This window comes from Asterias amurensis, chromosome 22 (assembly GCF_032118995.1).
Source record: "Asterias amurensis chromosome 22, ASM3211899v1".
Taxonomy (NCBI): domain Eukaryota; kingdom Metazoa; phylum Echinodermata; class Asteroidea; order Forcipulatida; family Asteriidae; genus Asterias; species Asterias amurensis.
Genome location: NC_092669.1, coordinates 1,296,733 through 1,319,266, shown reverse-complemented (window position 1 = coordinate 1,319,266; position 22,534 = coordinate 1,296,733). Strand labels below are relative to the sequence as shown.

The following is a 22,534-nucleotide window of genomic DNA, read 5'->3' as shown; positions in this document are numbered from 1 at the left end:
CTTGTGATCTTTGCATTTTTTGCTTGAAAAAGTGTACAAGGCTATAGCCTTGTGAACTTTGCATTTTTGCTTAATAAAGTGTACAAGGCTTATATATAGCCTTGCGAACTTTGCATTTTTTGCTTGAAAAAGTGTGAACTTTGCATATTTTGCTTGAAAAAGTGTACAAGGCTATAGCCTTGTGAACTTTGCATTTTTTTGCTTAAAAAAGTGTACAAGGCTATAGCCTTGTGAACTTTGCATTTTTTGCTTGAAAAAGTGTACAAGGCTATAGCCTTGTGAACTTTGCATTTTGTGCTTAAAAAAGTGTACAAGGCTATAGCCTTGTGATCTTTGCATTTTTTGCTTGAAAAAGTGTACAAGGCTATAGCCTTGTGAACTTTGCATTTTTGCTTAATAAAGTGTACAAGGCTTATATATAGCCTTGCGAACTTTGCATTTTTTGCTTGAAAAAGTGTGAACTTTGCATTTTTTGCTTGAAAAAGTGTACAAGGCTATAGCCTTGTGAACTTTGCATTTTTTGCTTGAAAAGTGTGAACTTTGCATTTTTTGCTTGAAAAGTGTGAACTTTGCATTTTTTGCTTGAAAAAGTGTACAAGGCTATAGCCTTGTGAACTTTGCATTTTTTGCTTGAAAAAGTGTATAGCCTTGTGAACTTTGCATTGTTTTGCTTGAAAAAGTGTACAAGGCTATATATAGCCTTGTGAACTTTGCATTTTTTGCTTTAACCAGTGTACAAGGCTATAGCCTTGTAAACTTTGCATTTTTTGCTTGAAAAAGGTGTACAAGGCTTATAGCCTTGTGAACTTTGCTTTTTTTGCTTGAAAAGTGTGAACTTTTCATTTTTTGCTTGAAAAAGTATACAAGGCTATAGCCTTGTGAACTTTGCATTTTTTGCGAAAAAAAGGTGTAAACTTTGCATTTTTTGCTTGAAATAGTGTACAAGGCTATAGCCTTGTGAACTTTGCATTTTTTGCGTAAAAAAGTCTACAAGGCTATAGCCTTGTGAACTTCGCATTTTTTGCTTAATAAAGTGTACAAGGCTATAGCCTTGTGAACTTGTGAACTTTGCATTTTTTGCTTTAACCAGTGTACAAGGCTATAGCCTTGTAAACTTTGCATTTTTTGCTTGAAAAAGTGTACAAGGCTATAGCCTTGTGAACTTTGCATTTTTTGCTTTAAAAAGTGTACAAGGCTATAGCCTTGTGAACTTTGCATTTTTGCTTAATAAAGTGTACAAGGCTTATATATAGCCTTGTGAACTTTGCATTTTTCGCTTGAAAAAGTGTGAACTTTGCATTTTTTTCCTTGAAAAAGTGTAAACTTTGCATTTATTGCTTGAAAAAGTGTACAAGGCTATAGCCTTGTGAACTTTGCATTTTTTGCTTGAAAAATAGTACAAGGCTATAGCCTTGTGAACTTTGCATTTTTTGCTTGAAAAAGTGTAAACTTTGCATTTATTGCTTGAAAAAGTGTACAAGTGAACCTTGTGAACTTTGCATTTTATGCTTGAAAAAGTTTACAAGGCTATAGCCTTGTGAACTTTGCATTTTTTTGCTTAAAAAAGTGTATAGCCTTGTGAACTTTGCATTTTTTGCTTGAAAAGTGTGAACTTTGCATTTTTTGCTTGAAAAAGTGTACAAGGCTATAGCCTTGTGAACTTTGCATTTTTTTGCTTAAAAAAGTGTACAAGGCTATAGCCTTGTGAACTTTGCATTTTTTGCTTGAAAAGTGTGAACTTTGCATTTTTTGCTTGAAAAAGTGTACAAGGCTATAGCCTTGTGAACTTTGCATTTTTTGCTTGAAAAAGTGTATAGCCTTGTGAACTTTGCATTGTTTTGCTTGAAAAAGTGTACAAGGCTATATATAGCCTTGTGAACTTTGCATTTTTTGCTTTAACCAGTGTACAAGGCTATAGCCTTGTAAACTTTGCATTTTTTGCTTGAAAAAGGTGAACTTTTCATTTTTTGCTTGAAAAAGTATACAAGGCTATAGCCTTGTGAACTTTGCATTTTTTGCTTGAAAAAGTGTACAAGGCTATAGCCTTGTGAACTTTGCATTTTTTGCTTGAAAAAGTGTACAAGGCTATAGCCTTGTGAACTTTGCATTTTTTGCTTGAAAAAGTGTACAAGGCTTATATATAGCCTTGTGAACTTTGCATTTTTTGCTTGAAAAAGTGTGAACTTTGCATTTTTTGCTTGAAAAAGTGTACAAGGCTATAGCCTTGTGAACTTTGCATTTTTTGCTTGAAAAGTGTGAACTTTTCATTTTTTGCTTGAAAAAGTATACAAGGCTATAGCCTTGTGAACTTTGCATTTTTTGCGAAAAAAAGGTGTTAACTTTGCATTTTTTGCGTAAAAAAGTATACAAGGCTATAGCCTTACTTTGCATTTTGTTGCTTGAAAAAGTGTGAACTTTTCATTTTTTGCTTGAAAAAGTATACAAGGCTATAGCCTTGTGAACTTTGCATTTTTTGCGAAAAAAAGGTGTAAACTTTGCATTTTTTGCTTGAAATAGTGTACAAGGCTATAGCCTTGTGAACTTTGCATTTTTTGCGTAAAAAAGTATACAAGGCTATAGCCTTGTGAACTTCGCATTTTTTGCTTAATAAAGTGTACAAGGCTATAGCCTTGTGAACTTGTGAACTTTGCATTTTTTGCTTGAAAAAGTGTACAAGGCTTACATATAGCCTTGTGAACTTTGCATTTTTTGCTTGAAAAAGTGTGAACTTTGCATTTTTTGCTTGAAAAAGTGTACAAGGCTATAGCCTTGTGAACTTTGCATTTTTTGCTTGAAAAAGTGTATAGCCTTGTGAACTTTGCATTTTTTTGCTTGAAAAAGTGAACTTTGCATTTTTTGCTTGAAAATTGTGAACTTTGCATTTTTTGCTTGAAAAAGTGTACAAGGCTATAGCCTTGTGAACTTTGCATTTTTTGCTTGAAAAAGTGTATAAGGCATTTTTTGTTTGAAATAGTGTACAAGGCTATAGCCTTGTGAACTTTGCATTTTTTTGCTTGAAAAAGTGTACAAGGCTATAGCCTTGTGAACTTTGCATTTTTTGCTTTAACCAGTGTACAAGGCTATAGCCTTGTGAACTTTGCATTTTTTGCTTGAAAAAGTATACAAGGCTATAGCCTTGTGAACTTTGCATTTTTTGCTTAAAAAGGTGTACAAGGCTATAGCCTTGTGAACTTGTGAACTTTGCATTTTTTGCTTGAAAAAGTGTATAAGGCATTTTTTGTTTGAAATAGTGTACAAGGCTATAGCCTTGTGAACTTTGCATTTTTTGCTTGAAAAAGTGTATAGCCTTGTGAACTTTGCATTTTTTTGCTTGAAAAAGTGAACTTTGCATTTTTTGCTTGAAAATTGTGAACTTTGCATTTTTTGCTTGAAAAAGTGTTCAAGGCTATAGCCTTGTGAACTTTGCATTTTTTTGCTTGAAAAAGTGTACAAGCCTTGTGAACTTTGCATTTTTTGCGAAAAAAAGTGTACAAGGCTATAGCCTTGTGAACGTTGCATTTTTGCTTGAAAAGGTGTACCAGGCTATAGCCTTGTGAACTTTGTATTTTTTGCTTGAAAAAGTGTGAACTTTGCATTTTTTGCTTAAAAAAGTGTACAAGGCTATATATAGCCTTGTGAACTTTGCATTTTTTGCTTTAACCAGTGTACAAGGCTATAGCCTTGTGAACTTTGCATTTTTTGCTTGAAATAGTGTACAAGGCTATAGCCTTGTGAACTTTGCATTTTTTGCTTTAACCAGTGTACAAGGCTATAGCCTTGTGAACTTTGCATTTTTTGCTTGAAATAGTGTACAAGGCTATAGCCTTGTGAACTTTGCATTTTTTGCTTGAAAAAGTATACAAGGCTATAGCCTTGTGAACTTTGCATTTTTCGCTTAAAAAGGTGTACAAGGCTATATAGCCTTGTGAACTTTGCATTTTTGCTTGAAAAAGTGTACAAGGCTATAGCCTTGTGAACTTGTGAACTTTGCATTTTTTGCTTGAAAAAGTGTATAAGGCATTTTTTGTTTGAAATAGTGTACAAGGCTATAGCCTCGTGAACTTTGCATTTTTTGCTTGAAAAAGTGTACATGGCTATAGCCTTGTGAACTTTGCATTTTTTTGCTTAAAAAGGTGTACCTTGTGAACTTTGCATTTTTTGCTTGAAAAAGTGTACAAGGCTTGTGAACTTCTGCATTTTTTGGTTGAAAAAGTGTAAAAGGCTATAGCCTTGTGTACTTTGCATTTTTTGCTTGAAATAGTGTACAAGGCTATAGCCGTGTGAACTTTGCATTTTTTGCTTGAAAATTGTGAACTTTGCATTTTTTGCTTGAAATAGTGTACAAGGCTATAGCCTTGTGAACTTTGCATTTTTTGCTTTAACCAGTGTACAAGGCTATAGCCTTGTGAACTTTGCATTTTTTGCTTGAAATAGTGTACAAGGCTATAGCCTTGTGAACTTTGCATTTTTTGCTTGAAAAAGTATACAAGGCTATAGCCTTGTGAACTTTGCATTTTTCGCTTAAAAAGGTGTACAAGGCTATATAGCCTTGTGAACTTTGCATTTTTGCTTGAAAAAGTGTACAAGGCTATAGCCTTGTGAACTTGTGAACTTTGCATTTTTTGCTTGAAAAAGTGTATAAGGCATTTTTTGTTTGAAATAGTGTACAAGGCTATAGCCTCGTGAACTTTGCATTTTTTGCTTGAAAAAGTGTACATGGCTATAGCCTTGTGAACTTTGCATTTTTTTGCTTAAAAAGGTGTACCTTGTGAACTTTGCATTTTTTGCTTGAAAAAGTGTACAAGGCTTGTGAACTTCTGCATTTTTTGGTTGAAAAAGTGTAAAAGGCTATAGCCTTGTGTACTTTGCATTTTTTGCTTGAAATAGTGTACAAGGCTATAGCCGTGTGAACTTTGCATTTTTTGCTTGAAAATTGTGAACTTTGCATTTTTTGCTTGAAATAGTGTACAAGGCTATAGCCTTGTGAACTTTGTATTTTTTGCTTGAAAAAGTATACAAGGCCTTGTGAACTTTGCATTTTTTGCTTGAAAAAGTGTACATGGCTATAGCCTTGTGAACTTTGCATTTTTTGCTTGAAAAAGTGTACAAGGCTGTAGCCTTGTGAACTTTGCATTTTTTGCTTGAAAAAGTGTACAAGGCTATAGCCTAGTGAACTTTGCATTTTTTGCGAAAAAAAGTGTACAAAGCTATAGCCTTGTGAACTTTGCATTTTTTGCTTGAAAAAGTGTACATGGCTATAGCTATTGCATGCAAAACAGTCACCTTCGGTTAGCCAAATTAGCGTTGATTTCTAGTGTTTTCCCCTCCGGGGGTTAGTGACTATGGGTATTGATACAGGGCGCTGCCCATAGACCTTTTTGCAAGCAACCACTGCGCAAGCCCGAACTATTGAATGAGGTGCATGCTTGTCCAGCTTTGGATCAAACTTGAGCGCCAACTAGACCAGCATGCACCTCGTCAATGCCTACAGCGCGCAAAGCAAGTATTCGCGATAGGTTCTATGGTAGCGAGGGTTTTGGTTTACCTGGAGTGGGGGAACAGCTGATGTTTGAATGAATCTGAATCGGAACTCCGCTGATGTTGTACTGTTGTTCCCAAGGTCTATCATACCAGTCATCTGCCAAATCAGAGCTGCTGCTGTTACCTCCTGTAAGCAGATAAGTTAATCCAGATTAAAGACAGTGGACACTATTGGTTATTACTCAAAATAGTTATCAGCATAAAACCTTACTTGGTAATGAGTAGTTGGTTGGTAGTATAAAACATTGTAAGAAACGGCTCCCTCTGAAGTAATGTAGTTTTCGAAAAAGAAGTAATTTTCCATGAATTTGATTTTGAGACCTCGGAATTAGAGGTCTCGAAATCAAGCAAGTGAGAGAGGAACACAACTTCGTGTGACAAGGGTGTTTTTTCTTTCATTATCATCTCGTTAATCCTGTCGTTAAACTACAGCACCTCAGCAAGTAATTTTTAAGGGAAGCTTTCTACTATCATTATCTTCAAACGGAGTATGTTTAATGTAAATCTGTGGACATTGTGCTTTGTGTTAGAAAAAAAGTACATAGATCCTTTTAAAGTTACCGTTGTAATCGTATATTGAAGAAGATAACGTCCATGTGTAAGTCTCCTTGATCTGCATTAAGAAAGAAACAAAAGAACTCACTTAAAACATCTTTAAAGCAGTGGACACTATTGGTAATAATGCCCTACTCAAAAGCATTATTAGCATAAAACCGTACTTGGTGACGAGTAATGGAGAGAGGTTGATGGTATATAACATTGTGAGAAATGGCTCCCTCTGAAGTGATGTAGTTTTCGAGAAAGAAGCAATTTTCCCGCGAATTTGATTTTGAGACCTCAGATTTAGAGTTTGAGGTCTCGAAAATTAAGCATAAAGCCCCTGTCTTGTCCCGGCTCTTTAATCTATCAATCGTCATCAGGCTTCTACTTGCCTATTCTAAGGCGCTTTAACATATTTCTTTACTAAGCACTGGTTCCATTTCATCGCACTGCAGCCACAGCCTTGTCTTTACGCACGCACCCCTACTTCTTCACACTACAAGCCATGCAGCAGGAATTGCGCATTCAAGAACTGCCTATCAGCTGAAATAACATGTGCATATAAAGTACAGCGAGATCAACACAGAATTTGTCCAACCTTAGACAGTGAGTCAACAATTTACATTACACTGAAGTAAACTCGGGCAGGCAGAAATCGTTGACCTCTAGCAAGCCCTGGTAGTGTAGCCCTGGTACCCAGGAATTTGCCAGGGTTGGCATTTCTAATGTGAACCAAACAAGCCAGGGAGTTTCTTGGGACTCTCCTGGGAGATTCCTGGGGTCAATTTAACAAAGATGGTCCTATGACTCTTTAGGAGTTATTAAAAACTTAAGGCTAGTCCTAAGTTAGGACAAGTAACTCGTCATAAGTCGAGATAAGACTAGTCTTAGATCTTTGTGAAATCCACCCCTGGGAAGTACCAGGGGATTTTGTTGTTGTGTGAACCTGGCTTATGTTTGATTTCATATTCAATCTTAAGTTTGAAAAAGGAAACAGCTAATAATGAGGATTTTTTTTCATGACTGGTTCATTTGTGGAACTTTTCTTGCAAATAAAAATTGTCATACCTCTGGAGTATTTTTGACGGAGTTGACTTCGTTCAGACTGATGTAATTGCAACAATGGTAAGGGTAGGATGAGATGATCTTAATAATCTTGGGAAGTTCGGACGGTTTAGGGAAGGATTCAAGATGAATATTATCAAAGGTATAAATGTTGAGAAGTCTTTCAAGTCCAGCTGTCGGGAAATCGGGAAACCTGTTCCCGTTTAAGTGTCTACAATAAAAGAAAAAAAGTGACAATTTCAATACAGTATTGAGAAGATTTAATCGTCCAATCTATTAAAGGGTTTGGGTCCACAGATTTACATTCAACTTACACAGGTTAAGATAATGATAGCAGAAAACTTCTATTAAAATATTACTTGCTGAGATGCTGTTGTTGTTGAGAAATGAGTAAAACAATTTCCCCAAAGTTATTTTAGTAGGTGCATTGGATTTGCGTGAGTCTCCTGTAATTACTGCCCTGTGATTATTTCACAAAAACTTGACAATGAACTGGTTCCAAACGCTCAAGGTCTACTTTACATTTAAAGGGAAGGTACACATTTGGTAATTACTCAAAACAAATATTAACTTAAAAACTGACTTGGTAACGAGCATTGGAGAGCTGTTGATAGTATAAAACATTGTGAGAAACGACTCTCTCTGAAGTAGCATAGATTTTGAAATAAGGGTAATTTCTCACAAAAATAATAAAAGACTTCTAGCCAGAAGTCTTTTATTACTATCTGAAAGCACACAAATTCCTCCAACAAGGGTGTTTTTCTTTCATCATTTTCTCCCAACTCCGATGACCAATTGAGCTCAAATTTGCAAAGGTTTATTTTATGCATATGTTGAGATACACCGAGTGAGAACACTGGTCTTTGACAATGACCAATAGTGTACCTTCCCTTTAATAACAACAGTGGAGTGTATTATTTTCATCAATTTCCTTGGAAAATGATTTGCTAAACTCTAGTGAAATTCAGTCAAGTATGAACGTGTGGGTATGATTCTAGGAACAAGGCATTAAAAATAGATTGTATGTAGTTCTTATAAGTGCTTTATCACTCTTGTTGACAGTTCTCTCAAATTGATCATTATTTTTATGACAGGTCTGCAGAGCACAATCTGCAGCCAACCGTGCCACACACCACCGCAAACCACTTAACTTGGAGGTCGTTAAAATACAGTACATTAGTAGATTTTAAGGCAGTTTTTCACTCATTCGGTTTTAAATTTGTGTGTCTGAACACTTTTAAAACTTTAACAAATCAAGTTTAAACCGAATTTAAAAAACTACCCCAATTGAGACTCAAACAACACCTTGAAAATGCCAGACCCTGAACCAGCTCCCATGGGCTCTGACAATTTATTTAGATTTAAAAAAAAAAACACGGGAATTATTGACCTTTACTTACAATGTTTCCAGTCGTTTCAAAGGCAAGAAAGCTTTCTCATCAATTTCAATGATGTCGTTGTTGCCAAGATCCCTACAAATTAAAAGTGGAAAATAATGTTTTGTCAACTCCGTCCACGATGACTTGGTTTTTACTTTGAAGGGACACGTTGCCTTTGATTGGGCAGTTTGGACCTTACAAAAAAATGTGTGAATATGGTCGATTTGAAATTAATATGATTTGAAAGAAAAAACATTACTAGATCCAGATTGGAACCAACGGCGCTCTAGCAACTGAGCTATCAAGTCCTATGCTGACAGTCTCCCTATTTTGTCAATATCTTTGTTCAGGGGTGCCAGTTAGAAGCCATGTAACCCAGAATGGCTGTGTAGCCAGGGATCACATGCAGAGTACGAAATAACCTGGGAAGCGACAGCCATGGGATCCCCTTAAAGGGACGCGACTTGTCATTTCAAATATCAATATAATAAACCATAAGGGGAACTGACTGGGTATATTTTAAATGATTTGGGGTGGAACAAAGAAATAATTCAAACTTAAACACTTACAATTCATAAGCTCCAGATAGACCCTCAAAGCTGTCTGCTCTGATACGTTCAATGTTATTATCTCGAAGGTAGAGATGTGACAGCTGATTAAGACCTTGGAAGGGTGTGCCGTCTAAAGAGGAAAGCTTGTTGAGACCAAGATTCCTTTTGGAGAAGGAGAACATGGAAGACATTCAAAGGCAGTGGACACTATTGGTAATTACTCAAAATAATTATCAGCATAAAACCTTACTTGGTAACAAGTTATGAGGAGAGGTTGATAGTATTTAACATTGTGTGAAACGGCTCCCTCTTAAGTGCCGTAGTTTTCAAGAAAGAAGTAATTTTCCAAGAATTTGATTTCGAGACCTCAGATTTTTAATTTGAGGTCTTGAAATCAAGCAACTGTGAAAGCACGCAACTTTGTGTGACAAGGGTGTTTTTTTCTTTCATAGTGACCTCGCAACTTCGACGACCAATTGAGCTGAAATTTTCACAGGTTTGTTATTTTATGCATATGTTGAGATACACCAAATGAGAAGCCTGGTCTTTGACAATTACCAATAGTGTCCACTGTCTTTAAGGAGAGCGCATACCTTTTGTAGTTATACAAATAAAAACTTGCTTTGTGAAGAGCATGAGAAGCTGTTGATCTCAGCCTCGTAAAATGGAATCAGAGGTTCAATACTTTTGCAGTAAATTTTTGTGTGAGTATGGAAGGGCGCTACCAATTTTGTTTCGTCAGATTGGTCCATAGCTAGGGCACCAAAATTATGTTTTAATACTTACAAATATCGGAGTTGAGAGCAATTCGAAAAACTAGGTAATGACTCGATCTTGTTATTGTGAAGATCTCTGAAATTAATATAAAAAAATCAAGCAAAGTTTAAAATATGTCTATGTTTATTCTTGAATACTAGACGATTGGAATGAATGTACTCCAATTCTAAAATCCAAATATGAGTTCATTTATGATATGTTTCTTAATAACTACAGGATTTGAATGAATATACTCTTCAAATCACCAAATATGTTCCAACCCTTTATGATGTTTCTTGAAAACTAGAGGATTAAATGAATTTACTCTTCCAATAACCAATGATGTTCAATCCCTTTATGATATGTTTCTTGAAAACCAGAGGATTGGAATGAATTTACTTACAATTCTACAAGATGGTGCATTCCGTCACAAAAAGTTGTTGGTATGGACGTTAGGGAACATCTATCTATAGTCCTGCAAAGGAATGAAATTATAATTTATTTTGCGGCACAAATACTCACAACTTTTAAGATTAACAATGTCATTGTGATCATTTTTTTATATTTTTTATTAAAAAAAACAGTTGCTGGCAGTGTTAGCACTTTATGTAATCCACTATATACATAAACTGACAAACCTGTAGAAGTTTGAGAGCAATCAGCCATCTGGGTCATGAGAAAGTAGTAGAAAAACCGAGAACACATTTTGCGTGACATTGATTAAAAAATATTGAATAAACTGCTCACTGAGTGATAAACTCCAAACAGAAAATTAGTTGTATTTATTTATTATCATAATATGACATTTCAGACAGAAATATTTCAAGGGATGTTTTATAATATCATCATCATTAGACTGTGTACGTTTTATGTGAATCTGTGATCTTAGACGATGTTTTCTTACCAATTCTGTAATATTTCTTTAAGAAAGGATCAACAGAGAGCAAAATAAATACTCCTGAGATCATAATATTACAGAAGTTTGTGTTAATTTAACAAATATTAATTTGGATTAATAAAATTTAAATAACTTTTGGCGAATCCAAAGTAATGAAGCTTACAATCTTTCTAGGCTGGTTGTTCCTGACAGGTCTGGAAACTCACTGAGGTTGTCGACGTCTGATATTGCTCTGAAGAAAGAAACAAAGGCAAAGCAAAATATTTACTGGAGAAAAAAGACAAAAAAACACAATAAATTGAGGAAATATGAAATCTAAACACTGAAAAACAGAGTTAGCAGTAGAGTACTTTAGACTCAAAAGTGTTCAACGTCAGTAGTTTTTAGTGGCTTTTCCTGGCTTACACCAATTATTACTCATGGTTTATTAAAACACTGCCATATAGCGGCCAAAAACCTGAAATGTACAGTTTAAAAAGACAGTCATTAAAAATATTACACAAAAAAAGAATGAAATATGAAACACACAGGCAACACATTTGTGACAGAAAAACATTCAAAAGAGCACAAACATATTTTTATTAGATTACAATTCAACCATTGCTCATGATCCAAAGAGCATTTTTCAGTTAATTTCTTTTGAACCACCCACAATTTCGGAGAAAAATAAAATCAAATTGCTAATCCCTTAGTGGCCCTTCTATGTGACATTAACCATTTTATGCCTGCAGAGAAGTCCATGCTCAATTGTAAACTAGAGATGTCTGAAAATGTCATTACAGGCACCGGACACTATTGGTAATTACTCAAAATAATTATTGCCATAAAACCTTACTTGGTAACCAGTAATGGGGAGAGATTGAAAGTATAAAACATTGCGAGAAATGGCTCCCACTGAAGTGAAGTAGTTTTTGAGAAAGAAATAATTTTCCACAAATTTGATTTTGAGACCTCAGATTTAGAATTTGAGGTCTCGAAATCAAGCATCTGAAAGCACACAACTTCGTTTTACAAGGGTGTTTTTGATTTCATTATCTCGCAACTTTGACAACCAATTGAGCTCAAATTTTCACAGGTTTGTTATTTTATGCATATGTTGAGAAACACCAAGTGAGAAGACTAGTCTTTAAATGCACTGGACACTATTGGTAACTACTCAAAATATTTGTTAGCATAAAAACTTACTTGGTAACAAGCAATGGAGAGCTGTTGATAGTGAAAAACATTTTGAGAAACAGCTCCCTCTGAAGTAAGTTTTTGAGAAAGAGGTAATTTCTAACTCTGAAGTAAGTTTTTGAGAAAGAGGTAATTTCCAACTCAAATATTTAAAGGCTTCAGGCCTGAAGTATTTTAATGTTTTGTTATGCATCTGAAAGCACACAACTTGTGCAAGAAAGGTATTTTTTCTTTCATTAGTTTCTTGCAACTTTGGTGACCAATTGAGTGAACATGATTAGTTATGTTATGCATTGTGTTAGGATACACCAAGTGAGAATACTGGTCTTTGACAGCAATTACATGGTGTCCAGCAGCCAGTTTCCTGAAACGCTGGGATTAATCCTATCTAGAATGGGTTCAATGCGTCCTAATGTCTATGGATACGGAACTTAACCCGTCCTAAGTCCTAAGATTAATCCTAAGTAAGAAAGAGTTTGGTGAAATCAACAGCAGTACCTCTAAAGAAACCACAAGACAAAAGAAGGTCAGCGATATAATCAGAGAAGATCAGAGAATTAGAATAGAGAAGAGCGGGGCACTTAGCAAGAAAGGAAGACATATAAACCAAGAGACTCACAGAATGGCAACCAAGACAGGCAGAAGAAGAAGAGAAAAACAAGAAAGGAGATGGAGAGATGAAATAACCACATAATTACCACGGCAACATGGAGTAGAATGACAAAAAAACAGTTTTTTAGACTATCTTTGAAAAAAAAACTACTCACAGAGCGTTGAGGCTGGTAAGGTTCCGGAACGCCCCTTGTTTGATGTTTTTTATCCGATGGTAGTTGTACCTAAAGTCTAATCCTTTTAGATTGTAGAGTCCTGAGAAAGCATGAGTTGAAATCACTTGGATGCTGTTGTTATTCAAGCTCCTAGAAAAAATAACAAAAATAAGAAGAAAATAGAATTAGCTGTTGGTAACGGCTTACAAATCAAAAGGACCTATTGTATAAATGCAAGTAATAGTTAACGGCCTGGCGTTTTGATTCGACCCTAGCAGACCCTAGACAAGTTACTCTTCCTATCTTAGCCTCAGCCTTAAGTTTTTAATATCTCCTGGGACTAGTTCTACTTACAGCTCAATCAGCTTAGTGTTATTCTGAAAGGCGTGATCCTGTACCATCGTGATGGCGTTGCTGCTAAGCAGAAGAACTGTAAGCTCTGGAACCAGGCTGATGGCTTCTGTTGGGATTCGGTTGAGTCTGTTCCCCTCAACATAAAGATGTCGGAGAGAGTGAAGGTTCAACAGGGCATGTCCTGGAAAGTCTTCGATGTAGTTGCTGTTCAAGTTTCTGTTGAGAGACAAAGAGAAGATGATGATTGGACAGAGAGAGAAAGTATCCGAGCATTCAGGTCTGACACATGTAGCCGATTCAACGAAATGCTAACGAAATCGCGAGTAACTCATCTTAACTTAGGACTAATCTTAAGGTTCACATGTTACAGTGCAAGGCTGGGACTCATCCCAAGTCCTAAGGTTAATCCTAAGTTAGCAAGAGTTTGGTGATATCGACGGCTGGAGATCTAAGACTGTGACGCAAAGGTACAAAATAAAGTTCTGGGGTCCAAAACCAAGTTCCGGAGGTGAAGTTTTAGCCCTGATGTATACTCAAGTTGGAAAGTGTGTAAAATTTTGTTAATGAAGGCTACGGTTCGCCACTTCAAGGTGAGGATTACACTTTTAGTGTCACCAGGGCCATGTTGCCACCTCCTCCTTGGCCTGAAACAGGGTTATCAGCAGAATACACTACCTTCCCATCTTCTTACGAACCAAAAAGGTTAAGTTACTGCTCAAGGGCACAAGTGTCATGACTGCTGCTGACAACACCAGGGGTGGATTTCACAAAGAGTCTCATCTTGAATAAGGATGAGTTACTCTTCCTAACTTAGCCTCAGCCTTAAGTTTTTAATATCTCCTGGGACTAGAATCCCAGCCATATCTCGTTGGGGGCCCCCCCTGCCCCCTTTCAATGTTTTCATTGTTGCACGGTCTTCTGTGTTCCAGTCAACATTGAGCGGGGATATGGGGGACAGGGGAGGGAATGTTTTTTGTCTGGGTAAGTGGACAGGGAATGGTTTTTGTAACGTTAGGAATGGGTGGCCCAAGCATTTAGGGTGTGATTATAGTCCTAAGTTAGGATTGTCTTTGTGAAACTGACCCCAGAGCTTGGGTCCGGTGACCTAGACCGATGGGCCATGAATATTTTTACTTTCTACTTACAGCGTTCTTAGGTTGGCAAGGTCGGGATGGAAGGCCTTACTGGGAAGTTTCTGGAATATGTTTAGCTGAAGATCACTGTGAAAAAGGTCAAATAAATATTGCAATCAAAACATAAAACAAAATCATAAAATTAACGGGAAGGGAATATAGCCATTGTTTAAAGCTGGGGTTGGAAGAGTTGAGGGGGGGGGGGGGGGGGCGGAGGAGATTTTACAAAATCAAAGGGACCACACATCAAGGCTCTTTCCAACCATGAAATAGAAGCAACCCATAGCTGGGAGCAGGGTTTAGTTTCATAGGGCTGGTTAGACACAAAAAATAGCTTAGCCCAACAACAAAATGCTTACCAGGCAGAGTAAGGTTACCGGCCAAAACACATTGCCACACCTTTTGTGACTGATATCCTGCTTGTTCCTGCTAAGCAGAGAATGATGAAGCTATATTTTCTGCTTAAGCAGCTCCATGAAACTGTGCCCAGGTGAGATAATTTTTCCCTTTAAACACTTTGTTACTTGCCTTACTTTAGGTTTACAGAACCCCCACATGAGCTTGAGAACAAAATTAAGCAAACCACCCCCTGCTTCCCCCACCCCCCCCCCCCCTTCCGCCATTCTTCATCAAATAAAACCAAAACTTTCTTTCTTCGGTCTCCGTATGAGTAAAAACTAACAAGTACAACCGCCACCTCCATATCGGTGTTAAGCCGAGATTTTCTCCACACACGAACTATCTGACATTAACGATGAAATATTTCTCTTCACCGATGACGACGGTCTTTTTCTTTTTAAGTCCAAGATGGATGAGCCAGAGTCTTGAAGACCATCTGTCAAGTCTCTAAGATTAAATGGAGAATTCACGGCTGACTGGGATGCACTATGTGGCGTCTGACCCATGCCTAACTCTTTTAGGGTGTGTATTTCCGTTAATAATGCATTCTGTGGAGGATATTATATACACAGAGCGAGGAAAATCTTGGTAGGAATGAAAATCAAAACCAAATGTCATCTTTAAAGGAAAAGTATACCTTTTGTTTTTGGAGCTGTTTGATTGTTTTAATCCAATGAAATGTAGATGTGTACAGTAAAACTCACAGGAATTATGAACATTTTGTTTCAAAAGGTGGTCGCATTTTTGAGAAAGTACAGGAAACCTGGAGCGAATTTGTCCAGGCAGGAAGAATAATCCCCAATAACAATGTACAGTCTGAGAAGCGATACTGCAGTAATGCTTCTCAGATTCACATTTCGGGGCATAAATGCTCATATTCAAGGGCACCGAGGCATTTTCTACTTGGTAAAGGGCACCCTATGAGGACATTTTAAATTTCTACTGGAGCATTTCAAGGGCACCAAGGCAATGACCAAAGGGCATGGAGGCAATCGCCTTCGTTGCCTCCATGAACTATCAGGCTTGACATTCCCTTTAAACAAATTGTTCAAACAAAAAGGGATAAAATATTTAAAGTTTTTCTTGGAACAGAGTTATCTAAAAAAGGTCTCCCGCTTGAAAAAGTCAAGCCCACCTTGTTATTTGAGTTGATGCAAACTCATGCCTTTTAATTCTAGACAAAATGAAGTCTGCCGATGGCACTCTAAGACCCTTTCTCTTCTCACCTTGGGCGTGAATTTTAACACCCGTTCTTGTCGAGTTCTTGCCGGTGATTTCTTCCAGTACGTTTGGCACTTAGCGAAAATTGCCAGACACGTTTAAGCCAACACGCTCGGCCGGCAAGAAGAATTAGATTCGGTGCATGCATTTATACTCTAGATTAAGTCTGATTAAGTCACTTTTTTTTCAGCAGTGACAACCCGAACAGTCTACCTACATTTACAATCACTTAAAGATGAAATTTTTTCTAAAACACTTCTAAAAAGGAGTTACATTTAAAAGTTTTAAGAAAAAATAAATAAAATCTGCTTAAAAAAAGGAAACAACAAAATCTTATAAAAGCAAAGATATTGACAAATACAGCGAGACCACCAACATAGTTCAGTTGGTAAACCACTGGTTCATTTATCCAGAGGTCGTTCGTTAAAATCCCCCAAGAGTTAATTTGTCATTGTTCAACACCAATGTCAAATGTGTAAAATATTTTTATCAGTGCATCTTTAAAGATGAATTGTTCATTGCCATTCTTGATCCCACAACTCAAAGAAAAATATTGAGCGATGACTTGTGGCAAGGCATTTGCCAGAGTACTACCCCGGGTTATTTTCCCAAGATTTCTTGTATTTCAGCTAAATTAAAGTCGGCAAGCTTTCTCGTTTTGTCAACGAAGTTACTAGGACCCTCCCTCCTCCCTCAGGAGGAAAACGAGTGGATTCAAAACAGATTGTTTTCAGCAAAAACACATAAAACGTTGAAAGTTTTTAACCAAAGTGGTAATAAATCATAATAAAGTTTTAAAGAATAACGCTGTCAGTGGCAATACAGTAGCCATAAAAATTTCAATTAGCAATAAATGCACATTTTGATTTTATTTCTGTGGCTAAATTTCCGGTTGTTTGGCTAAATTTCCGGTTGTTTGGCTAAATTTCCGGTTAAGAGCTTCGTCTAAACCCTAAAAGTAGTTTTTTTAATGTCGAGACTCAAAAGTTTTGCCTACTGTTGTTTCTTCCGGTGACAGAAATCTCCGTCTCTGAAATCCGACTGATTTCCCTACGGGGCTTCAAGCAAAATGTTTCGTAACAAGTGTTTCAGACTCGCAGTTTTCCGAAGGGGACTCTAACGATAAAATCAGGGAGTAATCTGAGCAACTATTTTCCTAATTTTGTGAAAGTTGTGAGACAAAATATGCTCTGGGAATCGTCTGAGACCATTTCTATAAAAGTCTTGTGGAATTTATTTGTCCTCTCGCTACATTTTACTCAAGGCCCTACAGGTGGGAACACTAACTACTGTCGCTGGCGTTTACCGTTTACGTCCAATGCACCTGTCACAGCTAATTACACGTAATGTCATCTATTTCTTTTGAATCGCAGAGTGAAACATAGTGTGAGGGATTTTGGGGCACTTGTTTGTCTCCTCACGTTGGAAAAAGAGGACAACAAAGTAAAAGAGAGAACTTTAAATTAGCTCTGACATATTTGAGGTGAGAGGGAGTGTGGGAAGGGCTGGTGTAGGGTAGACATGAGTGCGTTTTGGCGACCTCAACCAGAAACATGTTGAGCATTGGCTATCGGTTGAGCATTATTCGCGTGTTCGGTTGAACCATGGTGACGAGGCTGTTCAAACCAATCGGTAACCAACTTGTTGACTTGGATGGGCTTGGTTGGGGTCGCCAAAACGCACTGCAGTAAGGTCAACAATACAGCCTCTTAATACGGCTGATTTGCAGTTAGCTATTAAGGAAATGAAAGAAGTGGGCTTAGAAATGTAAGTGTTCAGAGGTGAATGGGATGGGATGTACTAACATAAAAGACTCGTCTTATGCTAACCCCCCCCCCCCCCCTCCTCTGGCTACTCAGTTTATAGTTGAAGGAGGTGACCCCCCTTTCTTCACCCAGCTAACTCTGCCCATCCCCAGTCCCACCCTGGACTACTCACAGTGAATGCAGCTCCTTGAGTCCTCGGAATACGTCTTCGTTTAGAGTCCGGATGCGGTTACCGACTAATTTCCTGATGAAACAAAAGAGAACGACCCGAAAAGGAGATAATAAGGAAGTTACTTCTTGAGAAGTCATTATTTTGCAGAAAGACGTCAGGAGGAATTATGATTTCGAGGAAAAAGAGTTAATTGTAATGTTTTCCCAAGATGAAATGGAAATGAAATGAAATTCAAAGTCGAGGATGAATTTTCCATGCCATTCCTTCTCCTCAAAGGGTTTCAGTTTGAGTTTAATATTCAATTCTATTGGAACACATAAGAGGGGTACTAGCGTAGGAAGATCTGTAAAACTTTTCTCTTTTATAGTATTTCAAATCCTGTGTTCCTTTGTGAAGGTTCACAGTACGGGCGACACTTAATTGTTGTGCGTTCGTGCACCCACTAACATGTTTTATATTAAGTACCGGTATGTATTGATTGCCTTATGCTCAAATTAACACATGCGTAAGCTTGCAGTCTAACACGCTCAAAGCAGAGCCAAATCGCTCGTCAAAATGGCGTTATTGGGAACTATTATGGTAAGAATTCTTCCCACAGTACTTTTTCAAATAGATATTTTTCTGCCAGATAATTTGTAGCAGTTATTTTAGAGCTATTTTTATTTTAGATTTCACAGAGTCTAGGAAAAAAGAAAGCGTTAAGATTTGAGGTTTAAACAAAATCTCATATACTCTGATGGGTAAATTTTACACTTAATTTGTGGTAAGGTCTCTAATTTTACTGTTTCATTGGCAAAACCTACGCAAACCAACAAAATCATGACATGGGGTGATTTTGTAAGTAATTTTTCCATCGCAATACAATATATCACTAATATATAGGGGAAAAGTCATAAACACTTCCATTTAGACAGAGTACAGCGTGGAACCACGACACCCAGCATGGGCCAAATTACATCAGTATGGAGTAATTTTGAGTCACTGAATCCAGCGAAAGGAGACCCCACAAAGTTCACAAGGTACCCACTCAATAAACGGTTGCCATGGAAACTGGAACGTTCCATTCATCCCCGAGGTAAATTTATCATAACCTGTGGCATGTATTTATATATTTTGAGACCTACACCGTACAATAAATGAACTTTTTTTCATGAAATTGTAGGGGGAAAATATTAAAATGAAAAAAACACAATTGAGGAAACCCTGTTTCAGAAATGAGCTGGTCCAAAGTTCTCCGCACAGTTGTGTGGTTATAGAGGGAGTTGTGGAGCCTGTAGCGCAGACGGAAATGAGCCCTGGAGGGCAATTTTTGACGAGCTATTTTTAAATACTTTGCCTGAAATCAACAAAAAGGTTTGCCTTTTTATTGTCTCAGTCGGTGTGAAAATGCTTAAAGAGAAGATGAGTCACATCGTACAAATGGACTTCACTGTTTTCAAATTTTAACCTAGGATTTAAAACTTTGCATAGTGGGAGTATTAATCAGGTGCGGTTTGCGGTAGCACCGTGTGCAAAACTCGTCCGAGTAGTGTTGGTTCAGAAAAGACCCGGTGGTTGACAACTCAACATTTCGATCAGTGTGCTCTGATGGTCTTCAGGAGTTGGCAACCCGCACCAGTGCTCTTCTCAGAACTAACACTGCTCAAAAGAGATTAACATACATGTGATGCTACTGCAAAACTCACCTTAACTTAATTAACCTTATTGAATTAAACCACTTTGCGGAAATATCCAGAGGGTTTATGGATATACCACTAACCAAATGCTTCACAGAGAGTTAGGACTAGTTCTAACTTAGAACAGAATAGAATAATGTTTTATTGTCACTTGTAAAAAAACAAATATTTGAACAGTGAAATACGTTTTGGTTTTGCGTGTCTAAAAATATGTAATATAAAAACACACTAAAAATTTACTGTTTATACAAAAATACATCGAAATATAATATAAACATCTCTGAGTATTACAATATACAGACGAAATACGAAAGATAAAAACAGTACGATGGAGATATTAAAAACACATGCTAAGTCCTAAGCACTCGAGATAAGACTTGTCTTAACTCTTTGTAAAATCCACCCTGGGCATAGTTTGATAGAGCTGTTTAAGCTGACAATATTGCTTACACCTCTGTGGACCCAGGTTCGAATCCCACCTCAGACTAGATGCCTTGCGTGTGGATTGGGGTATTCAGTTCATGATTGCATGGGTTTCCCCCATTTGGGGTTTTCCTCTCACGAACTGAATATTTCTTCTCATTTCCTACTCATCATGATATTAAACTAATTAAAAAAAAAAAAAAAAAAGTCAGAAGGTTTTCTGTAAAATCTCAAGGAAACTAAATCTTGGCTTGTATAGTGCGGTGACTTATTAATGGCTGCACCTAAGTCAATACTTACAGATGGCGGAGTCTGGTTACATGACCAAAGGCATCTGCAGGGAGTGCGGTGAGATTGTTGAAACTCAAATTTCTGCAAAAAAAAACAAGAATGGGAAGTTTGGTTATTATTACACTAAAATAGCAAGTATCGATGTTGTAAGAATTAAATTATGGATGTGATCTTACATAATGATTGTCACCTTTTCGTCTAAATTTCAAGCAATTTTAACTACCTAGGAGTACACTATTGGTTTTGTATTTGGGCAAAACATCAATAAAAATCAAAGCCTTTACGCAAAAAAAGGTGCATAAACACCAAAATACTATAAAAACTGTAAAAACAATGCAACTTAGGTACAAAAAAGCACTGAAAAAGTTCACAATCAAATAAACGGAATACAATGAAAAAAGTGACAAAAATATTCAAGTTCTTCAAATAGAGGAGAAAACTAAGTGTATTCTCAACAGCTGTTTTCCATTTAGGCAGTACCCACCCATGTAAGATTAATCCAATTCCCTCCCAAAGTTACAATGGTTTTTCTAAATGTGACCTTTGACCCACAGACAGTGAAAAGGTCAGAGGTGACATATTTCAAAAGACTGTGATAGAGTGCACAGGCCTATAAGATGTGGCTGGCCACCTGTGTAAGTTGCTAAAATGATAATCGACAGCAGTGTTTTTGTTCTCACAATTTCTTTTCCCAGCAACCCCATTCCTTAAAATTTAGGTGGCCACAATCCCCTCCCCCCCCCCCAAAAAAAAGGTGCACCCCTTGTGCCACCCCTTTTTACCCTAGTTTCAGCGTTGGTTTTGCTCAAGTCGATTGTCAGATTGATGTTGTGGTAATCTTGCCTTGCCTTTCACCTCTCTGGACCCGGTTTGAATCCCGCTGGGGACACTATGTGGATTGGGTTTTCAGTCCCTACTTGATCGTAATTGAATAATTCTCTGAGGTTTTCCTCCCACATCTAAAACTGAAACGTCCCTTCCTTGTCTTCTCTCCAATTGGGTTCTTGGATAGTACAACGATTCTTGGAGACCTTGGCTTTATTACTAGAATAAATGAAATGAAACGGCAAGTTTACTTTATTCTTTGCTTTTGAGAAAATAATATTCTCATCTTAAAGTTGTCCTGTCCCACTCCCGCCCCCGCCCCCTACCCTAGGCATCTTCCATGCACCTTGACAAGTGCAACCCGACGCCAAAACAGGAAAAATACCCAACATCCCTTCAGCAACATGATCCTTAAACGTTACTGAAAGTCTTATTCTTGTTTCACATATTAAATAAAGCAACTATTCGATTTCTGTAAGTGATGATAAAATGTCAAAAATTGATATTTTGGTGTCAAACAATCTCTTTCCTTTTTTCAAGGACTTTTGCAAGTTTAAGTTTCTCCAAACATATCATTTTCAAGAGTTTTCCACTATTTTTGGATGCATTTTGAATAAAAATAATATCTTATTTACAGCTGGATTAGATTATGTTTTGGTCAGTGTTGGATGGCATCACAGCATTCTTCAAAGGCAGTGGACACTACTCAAAATAATTATTAGCATCAAACCTTACTTGGTAACGAGTAATGGGGTGAGGTTGATAGTATAAACCAATGTGAGTTTTCCTCTAAGTTTTCAAGAAAGAAGTAATTTTCCACGAATTAGATTTCGAGACCTCAGGTTTAGAATTTGAGGTCTCGAAATCAAGCATCTGAAAGCACACAATTTCGTGTGACAAGGGTGTTTTTTCTGTCATTATTATCTCGCAACTTCAAGGAACAATTGAGCTAAAAAATTTCACAGGTTTGTTATTTTATGCATATGTTGAGATACACCAAGTGAGAAGACTGGTCTTTGACAATTAACAGTGTCCAGCGTCTTTAACAGTTATTTTATTCCAAAGAAATTATAGCGTGTCTTTAAAAACCGTACATTAGGCATGTTGTTTCAACCTATTCCCCCCACCCACAGTATTTAGTTATAAACCATAGGGAATAACCCCTTTGTTGCTATGAAAGTCGCCATCTTGTAGGGCAAACCGTATGCCCAATTTCATGGAGATGCTTATAAGCAGAAAATATTGCATGCTTAGTAAAAATCAAATTTAGTAATTTGATTTTTACTAAGCATGAATTTTAAAGATCGGAAACTTATCCTGTGTACATACCACGCCCTGTTTTGACTTTCACTGATCAATCCAGCGAAGACAGACAGGATTAATTTGTGTAACTCTCACATTTCACACCGCGAATAAAGTCTCTCACACCCTCAAAGGGTTTCCTCAAATCAAAATGAAATTGAGAATCTGCGAATCAGTGGTGTAAGGGTGGTGTAAAAACCAATTGCGTTGCTTTTTGTATGTACCGTTTTTTTTTATTTGACACTGTTAAAGAGTAGAGGTTAAATTTGTAACACCACAACTTACTCCAGATACTGAAA

General features: G+C 37.1%; 1 protein-coding gene across 1 annotated transcript in view; it reads right to left on the bottom strand.

The window, feature by feature from the left end:
• The window catches only part of LOC139953809 (uncharacterized), a 77,631-nt gene that overhangs the window by 4,460 nt on the left and 50,637 nt on the right, over positions 1 to 22,534 (bottom strand). Inside the window, exons 2-14 of the mRNA XM_071953376.1 lie at positions 20,118 to 20,189; positions 17,719 to 17,790; positions 14,173 to 14,247; positions 13,028 to 13,243; positions 12,674 to 12,823; positions 10,894 to 10,962; positions 10,236 to 10,307; positions 9,863 to 9,928; positions 9,095 to 9,238; positions 8,547 to 8,618; positions 7,150 to 7,357; positions 6,103 to 6,154; positions 5,546 to 5,668 (exon numbers count right to left, since the gene is read on the bottom strand). Coding sequence (XP_071809477.1) covers positions 5,546 to 5,668; positions 6,103 to 6,154; positions 7,150 to 7,357; positions 8,547 to 8,618; positions 9,095 to 9,238; positions 9,863 to 9,928; positions 10,236 to 10,307; positions 10,894 to 10,962; positions 12,674 to 12,823; positions 13,028 to 13,243; positions 14,173 to 14,247; positions 17,719 to 17,790; positions 20,118 to 20,189 — 1,391 coding nt within the window. The remainder of the gene's footprint in view (positions 1 to 5,545; positions 5,669 to 6,102; positions 6,155 to 7,149; positions 7,358 to 8,546; positions 8,619 to 9,094; positions 9,239 to 9,862; positions 9,929 to 10,235; positions 10,308 to 10,893; positions 10,963 to 12,673; positions 12,824 to 13,027; positions 13,244 to 14,172; positions 14,248 to 17,718; positions 17,791 to 20,117; positions 20,190 to 22,534) is intronic.